At 38.8% G+C, this 11,645-nt stretch overlaps 1 protein-coding gene across 1 annotated transcript; it reads left to right on the forward strand.

Moving 5' to 3' along the window:
• Positions 1-10,132: 10,132 nt before the first annotated feature.
• LOC119554265 lies at positions 10,133-11,415 on the forward strand. The gene is made up of 2 exons (XM_037865109.1): positions 10,133-10,159; positions 10,689-11,415. The coding sequence occupies exons 1-2, from the start codon at positions 10,157-10,159 to the stop codon at positions 11,349-11,351; spliced, it is 666 nt and encodes a 221-aa protein (XP_037721037.1). The 5' UTR covers positions 10,133-10,156; the 3' UTR covers positions 11,352-11,415.
• Positions 11,416-11,645: the final 230 nt, after the last annotated feature.

Genomic DNA, 11,645 nt, shown 5'->3' on the forward strand with positions numbered 1-11,645 from the left:
GATTCCAGTGTGTGTGCGGGACTGGGACTTCTGATTTCGATTTTATACGAATGTAAAACTTTCGCTATGTCTATTTGCCATCGGGATGCTTTCTCGCCTGTTTGTTTCACAGTCAATTTGCATGTTGGGTCAATGAAACGAACCATCAAGGGCTTTAAATTACGGACGGCTAGAGCAGCTACTTATGGAAATCACTTACGTCTGGAAAGGGGTGTAAAATAGAAATAGCGATCCTGAGAAGTGGGTATCATTTTTATTTAGTATGTATTATGATTATTTATTTATGAGCTCATATTATTAAGAACTATTTATTCTTATAGTAAAAATATGAACTACACTATACATTGGTGTTTAAGTTCGTATAACTCTAAACGTAAGGTTCAAGTTCAGAAAGTTCGATTTATATTATAAACAAATTTACTTTACTGATTTAAAGGGATGTCCATTAGAAATATTATTTGATTAAAACATAATACATAATTTTCTTTACAGGAAAAGTTAAATATTTAGAAAATAGTTGAATAAATATTTTATGATATAATAATCTTCATCTTCTTCCTTAAAATGTATTTTTATGATTTCACAGTATTTCACGATTTTCGAATACTTAATATTATTTCCTAATCCATATCCTTGGCTTACTACCGATTACAGAGCACCATTAGCCATGAAAGTTGCTGTAAGGAGCTGCACCTGAAAGAAAATTCTTTTCGTAATCCAAGGAGCCGGGAAAGGGGTTGGAAAAGCCGCCCTCGGCAGCCAACTCGAGAATGTTTGTCGAGGCCCACGAAAAGGACAGCTCCAGTCGAAAATAGAGCTCACTTGAGTGGCAGCCGAAAGGAGTGGAAGCCGAGCTCCTCTTTAGTTTATGCAAATTCTGGGACTTCTAGGCGCCGTGGGCAACCGCTCGCCTGGCATTTATTAAGTTAAAATATTTATAAAGTTTAACTGGGAACAGCAGCACATAAAAAGGCGAGCAGAAAAAACGGGTTTGGGCACCGTCAAGCCTATCGATTTACAAATTTAAATTACTTTCCTTTCTTCGGCTTTTTACGTTCTCTTTTTTCGTGGATGCTGGCAAATCTCGACATGGAAATCCTTTTTTGTTAACAAATTTGCCTGCATGTTGCCAACCAACCATCCAACCAGCATCCGTCTTTCTCGTCCAGGACAAGTATTCGCAATCATTTAATTTGCATTTGCGTTGACGTTGCCTCAATTAATTGGACTATAAATCCAAGTCAGTCATTCTGTGGGTTGTGACAATTTAATTGAATCGGGTCCCGATCCCCCAGGTCCTCTGGCCCTACTTATCGATTGGGTTAGTCCCGTAATCCCGGGGTCCTGGCCAAAAATGTGTTGTTAATGGCAACAGCTTGCGGCGGGTAATTAGGCCACGGTTCCGCATGTTACATGTGTGGTAGTTATGTTCTAGTGACTGCCAGTGGTATATATGATGAGCCCCAAAGTCGCTTTCGGCTGTCAGAGTAGCTGAAAAATTGATGAGTTGTCATTTCTGGTTACTCGGATTCGAGGGCGTGGGTATCTGCTGAGCTTTAAGAGCTGAGCTAAACATAAATCAGCCAGCAATAGTGGTTAAACTTAAATTAATACTTGAACTTTTTAATCTAGTTTTATTTTAAAATTTTTCTAAATTGTACAAAGCTTAAGAAAAGAAGAAATTTGTTGCATACTTTTGGACACCTTTTTAAAGCCTTAAAAAAGTTTCATAATGTTTTTTAATTTATTTTTAAGAACATTGAAGTTGCAATGCGTGAATTGAATAATATTTAAAGAACCTACGGGGTTCGAAATCAAAATAAAACAATCCCACTTTAATAAAAAATTTTAAGTAACAGATTTGATAAAAAAATATACCATTCTATAATAAGATACTTAATCAAAGTCCTATTAAGGACAGATCCTTGACAGAACCTCAACAACTGATGAACTGAGTTCATAAATCTAGTTCCAAATATATGTTTTTATTGCTGTCCCATTGAGGCTCAAAACCCAAAAATGTGTTGACCGCAGGACCCAATCAATCATTCAACCCGTATTTCCACAACTTTTCCGTTCGCATTAACTTATAGTTTTCCCAACCCATCCATCTAGTCATCGCCTCCAAGCAGAGACCCAGTCGAACCCCGAAAAATGCTGCCCATAAATATTTATAAACTCGAGACGGGAATGTGATGCCAACGAGCCAAAAATCGATGGCAAAGCAAACGATTTTATTAGGCACACCCGCGCACATTTTCGGAGGTGTTCTTTGGCTTCTGAATTTTTAAAATTCAATTTAAATTTATGTAGACAGGAATTGCGTGCTAGGAAGAATGTTTGGCAATCGACGAGAGCGAAAGCAAAAAGTTGACAAAATGAAAATCGAAGCTTTGGCAATAAGATAAAAGCGGCTAAGTGGTCTCTTTTTTGCAGGTATTTATAGCTGACCAATCCCCTGGAGTTTTATTTTGTATTTTTCCACCGGCAAGGGTAAATACGTTATATACGTTAAAGGCCAAAAGTAGCGGCCCAAAGGTTAAACTCCAATTAGCTGTGCAGCAGCTCGTGATAATTAACTGCGAGAGCTCTGAAAAAGGGTTAGGAACCAGAGTTTATTGTTTCGCTGCTCAACGTGGCGTATGCGTAATGTTCAGCCAAAGAATCTGACGTTGAACTTGACGGCTGATGTACCCCCAGTTCATATTTCATTAAAAATCAGCCAAGGACAAGTCCTGAAAACTCCTGTTGGGAGGGCACTGCACCTGCGGCTTTGTTAATTTCCCCAGACACCTTGCAACCGAAAAGCGTTTCCCCTCCTGCAGTCCTTCCAAAGAAATGAAAATGAAAACAAATAAGCATCCAGTCCGGTGGGGATGGGGACTCCTTCAAAATGAAATCGGTATAAGGGGGCGGAGGACATACATAGGTCAACAAACAGCAACAATTTTATTTTGTTTGCCTTGCCCTCCGCAGGTTTGTTTGTTTGTCAATCTGTTTGTTTGCGAAATTTAAGGGGAGCACAGGAGGTCTGTCGGCCTGACACGTATTTTACACCTGAAGTTATTTACTTCCAAAAGCAAACAACAAGCGATATAAAAAAAATGCAAAAAATGATTATAATTTAATAAATGGTTTGTATTATTTTTTTTAAATCAAACAATAGTGGTTTCTTTCAATTTTCATTTACAATTGAAAAATATTATTTGTAATATTTGATTTTCTGTTTGAAAAGCATCTGATATAACCATCTAAAAACATGCTCTCTGCCAAATGATCTCAAGCCCCCTAAAAAATTATAGTCAAAGAGATAGGATATATTCGGATATATAATTCGATTTATATTATGATCCTTGTGTAGTGAAAATTGTGTACTAAAATTTAATTTAAAATATAATATTAGGTTTATAATTGATAAAAATAATATTTGTTTAACTAAACATTTTGTTGAATATATTTAAATGCAGGACAGTACAAAAAAGTTATAAGAATTATTTAGATTATATTAAATGATATTTTCGATGCTTTCCAACATTTCAGTTGCCCTTACTTTTTTCTGTGTATTCAAGACTTGATGTCCATTCGAGCTTTCCGTTTCACTTTAAAAATAAACAAATTAGTGGAAACTGCAGGTGCAGCATTCCGGTGAGTTCATTGAACAGGGAACATGCCACGCAAACTGGCAGACTGCCCGCCAGGATCAATTAGGATCCGACTGGATTCCCGTAGCTCTGCTGTCTGGTTTTATATTTTTTTAATTAGGTCTTCTGGCCAGCAGACATTCAGAGCTCTGTTCGACACACTTCAATTTCAATTTACTTTTAATTATTCGCCCATTTGTTTTCACTCTCACTTTGCCCTCGTATTCCGACCATTTTAATATGAAATAATTGTTGCGACTACGGTGGAAATAACAATGGCAAACATGGCAACAATTGGCGTGTCGTTTAAACGACTTTCGAGGGTCGGACTTCAATATGGCCAATGGAATGAAAACACACCGGTCAGGTGGAGGACCAGGACTCTACGGGTTCTCCACCCATTGTGTGTGTTACTTGTTAAGCGGCAGATTCGTTTCAATTAAATTTGTTGCCATCACTTGTCGACTTAATTAGTTGGCATAACCTCTGACTTCTGCTGCCCGTCAGCGACTTACGGACTATTTAAAAGCGCAAAGAGGATACCCAATGTTTCAGTTTTACAGGTGGGTAGAAATCAAAGGGAAACTAAGCGAGGTGAAATTGTAAATATATTTCCGACGGAGTATTTAGGGAAAGGTGGTTCGTTGGAAAAGTGTTCAGGTTATATAACAACAAGTTTTTATAAAATATTATTGGAAATTCAGTTAGTAGCTTTACGTTAAAATAAAGGATTTTAGAGATTGAACTAACTTGATTTGGTGTTAAATCCATCTGCTTTTTTAAAATTAAAAATCGATTGGTCACAATTTTAACTCAATGATAATACCAACAATCTATCTAATGCTAAAGGTAAATATTTAAATATTTTAACAGACAGTAGTTAAGTGATAAGGATAATAGCAGATCAGTAAATTTCGCTAAACTGCTGCGAATACAAGGCGCTTTTCCCATGTCCCGCTGAGTCCTTGTTATCCAACACGGAGCTGTTATTTATGTAAGGTGTCCCAGGCATTGGGGACACGATGGTTGATGTTGATGACCCTGGCCGATTATCTTGTTCAAGTAATTTGCCACATTCCTATTCGGCGCTTTGTCGCCTTGGCCAGCGCAGTAAATTGAGCTTAATTGGAAATTACACACCAATTGCCGCACAAGGACGAGCACGAGGATGTTGTGGGCGCTTTCATATGCATTACATAAACTGATTCTGTTCGAGCGCGGCCACTTTGAGCCCAGTTAATATAATTAGTTTCGGCGTAAAATTGTAAACGTCAACCGCGAAAGACGATAACGCACAGGAGGAATTTAAACCGCACCAAACACACAGCACCAAACAGGACAAGGACATTATTGCGGGCCGACAAAGGAGTGCAAATCCTGCGGCCAAGGGCTGGCAATCCGGGGTATTAAAGTTTCCCACTTGCCACTCATTATGCCCCACATTCCATTCCACCTATTTCCACTGCCACTCCCACTTCAACTCCCACTTTCCATGGAAAATTCAGTCATCCTGCCCACACAACGTGTCGATAGAGGAGTCCCCAAAAGCCGCAGGATATTTCCGTTCAATATTTGTACAATTTCCTATGTTTGCGCAATAGAATTTGCTGTTGACATGCCACTTTTTTCCCGCTCGTGGGCGGTTTTGCAATATGAGGTGATGTAAAAAAAATGAAAACTTTACATGTTTTTGTTGCTCAATATCTGCGAAATGGGATGGGTGGAAGGACCCTCGAACTTTGATTAGATGTCATCCGCTTTTTCACCGAAAATGCTGCCCAGCTAAGTGTGAAATTATGAAAATTTTCGGTGGCCCGCCAGGTGCGAGTGTGTGCCGTGTGTTGTTTTTTAATTACCTGCGAAGCAAATTACGTATACGCCGCATTACACCCCAGCAAGTGCGTCTAATGCGATGTCTGCTCTGGGGATCGCCATGTGTCATCTGTTTTGATGAGCTGGCTGTCTGGAAAAGGGGAGAAAATAAATCCTTAAGCTTTACATACCTTTAAAATTATTGAATACCTTTGCAACACTTATTTTGATACAAAACAAAAAAGTTATAGAATTATATAAACAAGTTTTAAACTAGGAATCTATCAATTTATCAATCTATCTTCATTAATATTACTTTTAACACTCAACTAGAACATGAAGAACTTTTCTGTTTAAATTAGTAATACCATTATATATCTATCTTCATTAATATTTCTTTTAACACTCAATTAGAACATGAAGAACTTTTCTGTTTAAATTAATAATACAATTATAATTTAAATGTAATAATAATTATAAAATTAGTCAGCAGATTCCTCCTGAAATGCCCCACCAGCACAGCCTTTATAAGACATTTTACTAACCAAGTTCTGTCCCGAGGCCTTGAAGGCCTTCGTCCTTTTTCGCGGCATGGTAATGAAGGCACAAAAGTGCATTCAACTGAGCGTGAAGGCGGGAATTGACAGGACAGGGTCTAGAGACCGGAAAAGGATGCGGAAAAGGAGGAGGTGTATTCCGCGGGATTCCTTTAGGCCATGACAAGGACCACCACAAAAGGGTTGGCGAAACTTTTTGAAGTTGCTACAAAATTGCGCTAACTTTTAGTAAGTCACTTGATTATTTGGTCGTCGCCTTGCCTCATTTCTGTGCCTCTGAAGGAGGTGAAAATTGCTTCAATGAAGTTGCCTTGTCGTTTTCTTGTCTCCGGTTTCACAGCTATAGTCCTACGAAAAAGGATACTACCCCATGGGTTGACCTTGCCTTGGGATTTGGGTCGGAGTTTTTGGTCGGAGCTGTTGGAAACTGGCGACATTTAGCGCATAATTGAGACAATTAAATTCGCTTTGACAATGGGACCCAAAGTGAGAGAGAATCGAGGCAAATCAACAGCAAAACGGGAATGAAACGTAATAAATAAACCAAAAGGCTATGGGGTAATGAAAGGGGAAAGAAGTTCAAGGAGTCTGGCCCAGCACTTTGCCAAAAGGAATCCAAAAATTAATTGAGTTTCAGCTCGGGGTCAGTTCAATGCCAAAAGGATAGAGACACACAAAAGATACATTTATCTTGACAATTCTGGGCCATTTGTTCTAATCTAAAGACTTTCGCTTCTTTAAAATTTCATTTGATTGCTCTTTCTGGGAGCGAAATTTGTTTGACATAAATGAATGAATAAATTTGTAATATTTATTTAGTGTTGTATGACAAAAATAAACCAAAACCTTTTATTTGGTACTTAAGAAAAATAAAGTTCATAATTATTAAGTATCTTAAAGTAACATGTTATAAAGGTGATGCTCAGTTATTTTTTCTGCCCACCTACATTTTTTTAAGTGTGCTACCGATGAAAAGGGTTGACAGAGGTCAACCTGTAAATTGTAATTAAATTTTCCTCCGGTCATAAAAGGCTTTTTTTTATATCTTTCGGGTAACACCTTCTGGAACTGCTTGTCCCGGGCCAGGATTTGATGTTCCCACTGCAGTGCCTGTTGCATAAGTGATGTCCTTTCCCCCTGAAAGCTGACTGCTTAGTATGCATTGCATTTCCCCAGCCGATTGGGCGACTCCTCTGCGATCCTGCCCAGCTGCAAGGCTAAGGCGACAGGCGACGGGCTCCGGCTGATTTTATTATGCGGAAAGTGATATTCGAGGAGGCCGCCCAGGACGAACTTCCTCACGAGCCCACCCATCCTCCGATTTACGTATCTTTTGCCCTACGAAGTCGCGTAATTGGAGCGTAATGTGCTAAGTTGACAGGCACGTGAATTGCCTCTAATTTGTTGCCTGTTTGTAGATTGTCCTCCCAGGAATCCCCTTTTCCAGCTTTTCTAGCTTTCCGCTTTCCCCCACACATCTGTTGCATATTTCATGGCGTGATTACATTTTGTTCAGTTTTCTATATACACTACCTAGCACTATGTGTGCCATAAAGTTGGCAAGTTTTGCATGCAAATGACACTTAGACCAGCAGAAGGCAAACATCAATCAAATAGTTTGGGGGAGTTAAGGAGGTTAGAGCAATTGACTTGCCAAGGAGTTGGGAGAGAGCTGCAATCTACAAGGATATGGGGAATTGGGACGGGAATCTAATAAAAGGAGAAGTTACTCTACATTTTAGTATGGTAATCCATACGCTTTCATCACCTCTTTGTTTTACCAGGTGAATATAAATACAATTTGGGCTAGTTCTTGATGAAAGTGGCTATTTACCAAAGCAATTTATATACACATCTGTGAAGTGAACAACATTTATTGATTAAATTCCCCTAAAAAAATGTTTATATTTTATTTTCTTGGAACTCAACAACTTATAGTTAAATCCGATTATCTGCAAACATTTTACACCGAACTGTAATCCATTCGGCAGCTTTTCTTGTTACCTCCCAGGAACTTTTTATGGTATAGAGGGTCTGGTCGAATGGTCCATTAGACAAATTTGAATAGTTTTCCCTCTCGTTTTGTTCAATGTATTTTTTTTGTTATTGGTTCGGGATTTTGTTTTTGGTTGGTTACATGCAAACGCCCCAAGTAGCAGTCGCTTGAACAAATATTCCTTTTTCCCGGTTACCCCCATTAAACTACGGCAAAAACTACAACTGCCGACTACATTTTCGAAACTTTTTAGACCGTTTTTATAGCGAATTTTAATTGAAGTAGCCTTCGAACAAACCGAGAGGTATTAAACCGCCTGTTCGCGGTTCAGTTGAAATTCCTAACTAAATATTTAGCTTTTCTATTAGGCAAACTGGTGGGGGAGGGGGCAAAAAACCATCAGAATTTTATGGGTTGGGGGCATTTTGGGGAAGTTTTCCAATTTCTACAAATCCCCGGTATGCGTAGCCAGCTAAAAAAAATTACAACGAATTGAATTGGCTGAAAAAATGGACTGGAGAGGTAGTTGATTTTGGGCAGGTCGTAATGGCGGATCAAAAAAATTGCAAGCACTTTTACCTTTCGTATTTTTTTGCTTTTCTGTTTTGTTTGCTTGCCACATTGAGGAATAAAATAAAAATGTTTAAATCTTCTATTTTTTGGGTGTCCTGTAACCACACAAATTGATAAAGCTGCACACCTAGCTGAAAATATTTGTTTGAATAGCTAATATAACAACTGTTTGCATTTTTGATACCCTTTTTATATTTTCAAGGGAAATGAAATAATTTTAGTTTTAGCAATATACAAAAGTAAAGAAATTTGATTTTATATATTTATAAGATAACGAAAAAGTGGTGCTTGCTTATCGCACTATGATGATTAATCATCAAATAAAGGTAAAGAATTTGTTCAAACAGGTTTTAAATATTTATGAAAGTGATTTTTATTTTTAGCCAGCTGTGAAATATCTTAGAAGTCTGCCCAACCTATTTATTGATTTGCTTCATTAGCAAAAATGACTTGTTATATCAACAAATGTGTGTCAAAATAGTCACGATTGAGTCATTAGCACTTACTAGAAGTATAAGGAATTTCCTGTTTTTCCTCCAATTTGTAGGGTATTTAAGCTCCTGTTTGTTTCTGAAATCATTTCCCTTTTGTCCTGTTTTTTGAGCTGTTGAAGCCTGGTAGACTAATATTTTTATTGGTAAAATGGATTTGTGACAGCTCCGATTGGTTTACGGCATTTGATTGAATATATTCTCTTGGCTTTCACTCTTCACATACGGCTTTCATTCATTCTTTCTTTTTGTGGTTCAGTTTCAGTTTCATTTTCATTTTCGCTGACATTTCGATTTCGAATTGGAGTTTCGTTTTCAATTTCATCTTAAGCTGGCTTAAAGGGTTGAAGGGCCCTCGGTGTTTTGAACCCACTCTGCTTTTTTTTATACAGCACCGGTCAAGTGCGATAAGTCGGTTAATTGCTGCTGGATGATGCAGCAAGAAATTACATCGGTCCGTTGCGTGACTTCTCCGACACCATTCTGATCGAAGGGGCATATTGTTTTCAGCACCGTCACCGTCGACCTGCAGTTGGTGTTATTGTTACAATGGCCCAAGACACTTGACATTGGCCCCTTACACAGGCGACATTGAAACCGCGCATCGAAGGTCCCCCACCCAAAATAGTTTTATAATTGTAGGAAAAATGGTGTTTGTAGAATGGCGGAAGGGAATGAGGAATATCATTTAGTATATGGAATGGGGTGGGGTAATCTCTAACGAAAATATTGACAGATTCTTCGGCAATCAAATAGTGCAGAGCAAATGGGTAAATACATACAAAAGCCGGTCTTCAGATCTTCAGATCTTTAACGAGCATTGACCATTGTCAGGGCCCAAACATCGAACATCCGGCTCTGAGCTTCGAACACGTCTTCGAAGACGCTTGGACCGAAATGTGTTAATGCGGCTCGATTGCGTTCGATTGACCATCGAACCTCTTTTAGCCGCCCTGCTAATTTTTTGTATAAATAGTTAAAACGATTTCCACAGCAGCAGCAAAACCCAACCGCAGCTCGAATAGATTGAGCAGGTCAGAACCAGATCGCAGACCAAGTGAAGCAAACCTTAAAGTTACAGGAAAGATGGTAAGTCGCAGTGTAGACAGCATATTGAAATACCTTTTCAAGCTCTTAAAATAGTTCATAGCTTAAGGTGTTAAACAAATTTAATTCAATTTAAGGTGTCACTATAAAAACATGGGTAACTTGTATTCGAAATAAAATTATGAAAAGATGCATTTCATAGATGTCATAATCTATCATGAAATAATTATAACATATTTTGAAATATATCTAACATGATAAAATATATCATAATCCATCATAAAATAATTATAATATATTTTGAAATATATGTAACATGATAATATTATAGGTGTCATCATCTATTATGAAATAACTATATTTTACTTTGAAATATATCTAACATGATAATAGTATAGCTCTTTAAAAATCTATCAAAAAATAATTATAGTTTATTTTGAAATAAATATAATATGATAATATTAGAGCTCTAAGATATGATTTATGACGTGTTATATTTTTTAGAAGCCAAGCGAATTCATTTTATAGATGAATTAAAATATAAGGAACTAAAATAAATTTATATTTCTAGCAAGGTTTCCAAGTACTCTGCCTGCTGTTGGCTGGAGTGAGCCTAACCAGCTGTCGTTCGGTGGTGCGCCGTGATGTGAGCCACCTGCCCTTGGAGTACCTGCCTCCAGTGGAGCTGCCACCTGTGCCCAGTCGCGATTACCTGCCGCCGGTGGAGCAGCATGCGGCCACATTAACCCATGTGCTCCAGCCGCCCCGTGATTATCTGCCTCCCCTGCCGCTGAACAACGAGTACTTGCCACCTGTGGTTGCGGAGGAGGAGCCGGAGCAGGAGCAGGAGGTGGCCACCACAACGGAGGAAATAATTCCAGAAGAAACCACCACAGTGGAGCCAACCACCGAGGCAGTTATCGTCACCACCGAGCAGCCGCAGGAAGTGGAGATAATCACGGAACCGCAGGAGGAGGTGGAGGTGAAGGCTGTGGAGCATTCGGAGGAGGAGGAGCCCAAGGAGGAGAAGCAGGTGGAATCGGCAGTGCTCCTGGACGATGGCTACCACTATCGCACTCCCTCTGTGGTGCCCGATCTGCTGCCCGTGAAGGAGTATCTGCCTCCTCTGGACGGAAATGCCGTCGTGGAGGAGCTGCCCAATGGCGAGGAGGACTCCTCCGCCCTCCTGGACGATGGCTATCACTATCGCTCCGTCAAGCGACTCCGCTTCTAGTCCTCCAAAGCCACTAGGTGGCTTATTTTATTCCACTACGAATTTCTGTTTCTGTTCTGTGCGACAATTGTTGTTTAATTTTACAAAATATATAGACAAATACTTTTCCGAAACTGATGGTTGGACACGCAATGGGAGAAAGGGAAGTTTGTAGGGAAAAGCAACTTAAAAGTACTCAGTACTTCAATTATTAGTTATAGATAGATGTAAAGAAAATATAAAATAAGTGCTTTAAATCGTATAAGGCACAAAGAATTGAGACACCTCAATTTATTTAGTATTATATCTTACTTA

This window comes from Drosophila subpulchrella, chromosome 3L (assembly GCF_014743375.2).
Source record: "Drosophila subpulchrella strain 33 F10 #4 breed RU33 chromosome 3L, RU_Dsub_v1.1 Primary Assembly, whole genome shotgun sequence".
Classification (NCBI taxonomy): domain Eukaryota; kingdom Metazoa; phylum Arthropoda; class Insecta; order Diptera; family Drosophilidae; genus Drosophila; species Drosophila subpulchrella.